The 5,000-nt window shown below is 41.0% G+C and overlaps 1 protein-coding gene across 1 annotated transcript in view; it reads left to right on the top strand.

The window, feature by feature from the left end:
* Positions 1–5,000, top strand: part of esrrd (estrogen-related receptor delta) — a gene marked incomplete at both ends in the record, with an annotated part of 9,779 nt that overhangs the window by 1,047 nt on the left and 3,732 nt on the right. Inside the window, 4 exons of the mRNA XM_080053682.1 lie at positions 1,303–1,450; positions 2,428–2,544; positions 3,258–3,359; positions 3,721–3,882. Of these exons, the coding sequence (XP_079909808.1) occupies positions 1,303–1,450; positions 2,428–2,544; positions 3,258–3,359; positions 3,721–3,882 (529 nt within the window). The remainder of the gene's footprint in view (positions 1–1,302; positions 1,451–2,427; positions 2,545–3,257; positions 3,360–3,720; positions 3,883–5,000) is intronic.

Here is a 5,000-nt window from a genome sequence, read left to right as displayed (position 1 = left end):
ATTTTCAAGCTTTATTAGACAGTACAGAATTGAAATGTGGAGACAGAGAGAGAGAGGGGGGATGACCTGCAGTAAAGGTCCACGGGTCAGATTTGAACCCGCGACCACTGCAACGAAGGCCGAGTCAATATGGTACACGCTCTATCCACTACGCCACCGAAAAGCCCCAACATGTTGTGTTTTCTCAAGGAAATATTTGATTTTGTAGCATGTGCTAAATGTAATTTTCACTTAAATCCTGTGTTTGAACCTTTCTCTGTAAAGCCTGGGAGAGAAGAAGAAGTATGTTGTTCAGAGACCCAGCTGTACAATATTCTGTATTTTGATTGTAATGTAGTATGTGATGGTGTCCTATAAACCCATGAGGGTTGGGCACTTTGAGTGCAGGACACAAAAACCAAAATAAAAATGAAATGAAAAAAATGAACCTCAATTCTAAACATACACATTTGTTCTTAACTAATGTTTTTTTTTGTTTTTGTTTTAAGATTATTTTTTGGGCCTTTTCAAGCTTTATTAGATGGTACAGAGTTGAAATGGGGAGACAGAGAGAGAGAGGAGGGGGGGGGGGGGGGACTGCAACGAAGGCCAGAGCCAATATGGTACGCGCTCTATCCACTATGCCACCGGAGCACCCCTTAAAGGAATACTTCACCCAAACGGAACCAGCGTTCTATCATTATAAAATCACTATTATAGTATAATGAATGAGGTTTTTCTTCCCTCAGTCTTCCCTCAGTCTTCCCTTGGCCCAGCGGTCCTATTAATCCTAACCCTTACTGTGATGTCACAAGAAGGAAAATGTAGGGTTAGACAGTGAGACCATAAAACACTCTTTCTGCCTTTTCTCAGGCTAGGATGAACCAATTTTTTATTTTTTTGCACATTTATACTACATAGGATCTCAGAGTTCAATACACCTTCATATTCCAACCGGTGAAAAACTGTAATGCTTCATAACCCCTGTCTGTCGCACTTTACTTTGTATTACCATGTAATCACCTGGTCAATGATCAAATTCCTTTGTGATTTTTCTCTACTTATGACATCTATTGCAGCATGTCCGTCCTGGGAGAGGGATCCCTTACTCTGTCGACTCTCTCTGAGATTTCTTCAATTTTTTTTTATTCCCGGTAAAGGGTTTTTACTGGGAGTTTTTTCTCAGCCGAGCTAAGGGTGTAAGGGCAGGATGTCATATTGTATCATATTGTATGGAATGTAAAGCCCACTGAGACAAATGTATTTGTGATTTTGGGCTATACAAATAAAACTGATTTGATTTGATTTGATTTCTGTCTCCAGGTAGATTCGATCCTGCGTGGGGACTTCTTGACCCCCCTGGGAGCAGTGAAGAGACTGTGTCTGGTGTGTGGGGACGTCGCCTCAGGCTTTCACTACGGAGTGGCTTCATGTGAGGCCTGCAAGGCTTTCTTCAAACGGACCATTCAAGGTGTTTATTATATCACACTCACACACACGCACGCACGCACGCACGCACGCAGGCAGGCAGGCAGGCAGACAGACAGACAGACAGACAGACAGACAGACAGACAGACAGACAGACAGACAGACAGACAGACAGGCAGGCAGGCAGACAGACAGACAGACAGACAGACAGACAGACAGACAGACAGACAGACAGACAGACAGACAGATAGACAGACAGACAGACAGACAGACAGACTGGCTTCATGTGAGGCTTGCAAGGCTTTGTTCAAACGGACCATTCAAGTTAAGCACGCCAGTCATAAAGAAGTTTTATTTTTAATTTGAATTTTTTTAAGATTTTTATTTTTTTTTTGCATTTTTATGCTTTATTAGACAGTTTGGAGAGAAAGAGGTGAAATGGTTGGACTCTGGCACCGGACAGGAGGGTGTTAGTAGTAAAACTAGTCGTGGCTGCTTTTACTGTGATACAATCAATAAAGGAATTATTATGAAGCTGGAGCTGGTCAATACTGTCGCTCTAACTGCATCGATTAGTGTGTGAAGATTTGAGCTCACACGTCAGCTGCTGTATGGATCACTGTGAGAAGACACACCATGACAACACAGACAATGCTATGTAGGCTATCACTTTAAATACAGCTTGTACACCAATGAATTGTGATTTAATTGCAATAATTGAGTACGCAACAATGTTTAATTTCCAGCAAAGCCTTCTCTGCTGGCCTAGAGACTCTCAGAACAACCAAATTGTAGCTCTGGAAAAAAATTAAGAGACCACTCCAAATGTTCAGTGTCTCTTGTTTTACTACTTATAGGCACATGTTTGAGTAGAATGAACATTTTGGTTTTGCTCTCCAAGAAGAGCCCAAGAAATGTTACAGTTGTTGATTCTACTGCTAAGAAAAAAAAAAAAACATTACACCACCAGCGCTCCTGAAATAAAATGTATTATTGTTTTTATTATTTGTCATCGCCTAGGTAACATGGAGTACAGCTGTCCGGCGGTCAATGTGTGTGAGATCACCAAGAGGAGGAGGAAAGCCTGTCAGGCCTGTCGCTTTAAAAAGTGTCTCCGAGCCGGAATGATGAAGGAAGGTACGTCAAACAAATCCCTCGTTGCAGTGTTTGAAGAGACTGTTAACGTTTCTTATTGGAAAGATTAAGAGCTTAAAGGTGCAGTGTGTAATGTGACATCATTAAGAAAGTTCTACAAAGTTCTAGAATGCAACGCTCCCTGGGTAACCCCACCCCTTTAGAATAATAACAGAAGCTACAGTGGCCTTCAAGGACAAGAACAATTCTACATTTTAAACAATGCACCTGATGACATTCCAACCAACATGGATTCCTCCATACGACTTGCCCGCCCAATGGACAAAATGTGACATTAACATTTGTAATTCTCCGCTCAGGAGGATAATTCAGATTATTGGCAGTGGTGATTTTACACCAATGAGGACATGTTTATGAATGAGGATATTGATTTTAGCTAATAACGTACTTAAAATGTTACACAGTGCCCCTTTAAAGTTTAAAGTTTCCAGAAGCATAAAACCACCACAAAGAAATCTGCAGAAAATGCGTGTGAATGCTAGATGATGAAAAGCCGACGCTTACCTGGCTATGTGAATGTTGGATGATTATGAAGTACGAATTTTCTCAGCCACAAAGCGCTTTACATTTCTTAACACATTCACCCATTCACACACACACACACACACACACACACACACACACACACACACACACACACACACACACACACACACACACACACACACACACACTCATACATGTGTGTGTTTCAGGAGTCCGTATGGACCGAGTGAGGGGAGGACGACAGAAATACAACAGACGTCTAGAGACTGGTCTGAGTCCATACAGAAAAACCATTCACCATGTCAGCTGCAGTAAGTTCACTGTTTATCTGTCTGTCTGTCTGTCTGTCTGTCTGTCTGTCTGTCTGTCTGTCTGTCTATCCATCTATCTATCTATCTATCTATCTATCTATCTATCTATCTATCTATCTATCTATCTATCTATCTATCTATCTATCTATCTATCTATCTATCTATCTATCTATCTATCTATCTATCTATCTATCTATCTATCTATCTATCTATCTATCTATCTATCTATCTATCTATCTATCTATCTATCTACCTATCTATCTATCTATCTATCTGAACTGATAGGCTTAATATTCATTACTATTAAAAAATCTACGCACTGTAGCTTTAATCTGTATTATTGTCTTTTCGCTTCTTTTAGGAAACAAGGTGATTTCCCACCTGCTGCTGACAGAGCCCGCGCCATTGGCTGCCAGTCAGGACGAGTCGACCAATGACAGCAGCCTAAAGACGGTGCTGACGCTCTGTGATCTACTGAACAGGGAGCTGCTGCTGCTCATAGGCTGGGCCAAGCAGATCCCAGGTACCAGCATGAATTGATACGTCCGCTGTGACACATTGGTTGCGTTCCGATTCGCATACTCTTTCTTTTTTCTATTCTGCATACTACATCCGACAATAAAAATAATCTAGTTAGGATGCAGTAGTAGGCATACTATTGGGACATACTTTACTCTCTTATTTCATCATAACATTGCGCCTTGATCTTGCCTCTTGCTTTTATATCCGTCTCATCCCCGTTTGTTTTCATATGGAGGCTTCGTCGATGTGACGTCACTTCACGTGCGCACTGGATTGTGGGTCAGAATCGCCCAAATAGGATGCAGTTTTCAACACTAACAATCTTGGCCGCATGACGTAGGACATCCGGGTACTTCTAACCATCCTAAATCTGGCCACAAGAATCGGGACATCCTAAATCTTCTTTCTACCATACTATATAGTAGAAAGTATGCGATTCAGAACGCAACCATTGTTTACTGTAGCAAAGGTCTTCAGCATCATGTACAGTTGTTAGTTAACCTTCTAAATGTGCACAAGTATAATGTCATTCCTCAAGGCAGTGACGTGAATAAACGTTTGAAAAAGCAAATAATTTGGAATGTGAATTTTAAAGCGTCTACCTATCGGAAGCAACGTTTTAGAAAAATCGAACTCTGTTGGAAAAAATTAAAGCCGCAATGTGTTGTGATGTGGAAGCTTGTATTGACTCTGTATATGTTAAGTAATTATAAATAATGCGCAAATTAATCGCACGAATAAAACGCGCCCGGTGTGCAAAGGCCTTAAGGTCCGATTCTGCCTAGTTAAAGGTGTAGTCAGAGATTCTGGAGAACGCTTGTTGTCGAAATCACTTTTTGTCAAAATCTGTGAATATCTCCTCATGACCTGCTACCCTTCTACAGAGCCTAGGATGTGTATTAACAGTACTATTTGTTGCGCACACACACAGTACGGTGAAGTAGAAGATAGTGAGGAGATATTGCTGCCACTCTTCACCACTGTGTAAATGTTTCAATTGTTTTTTTCCTCTTCACCTGTTGTTGTGTATTTGATGTATTTGCGTTGAATATTGTGTATGTATTGTTGTTTTTCCTTTGAATTTGTTTGATCGCGACGTCATTGTAAATGAGGGTCACC

The sequence above is a fragment of the Ammodytes marinus genome, assembly GCF_949987685.1.
Source record: "Ammodytes marinus genome assembly, chromosome: 3".
NCBI lineage: Eukaryota > Metazoa > Chordata > Actinopteri > Uranoscopiformes > Ammodytidae > Ammodytes > Ammodytes marinus.
Note: the sequence above shows the minus strand (reverse complement) of the source record. Positions and strands in the feature narration are given on the sequence as shown.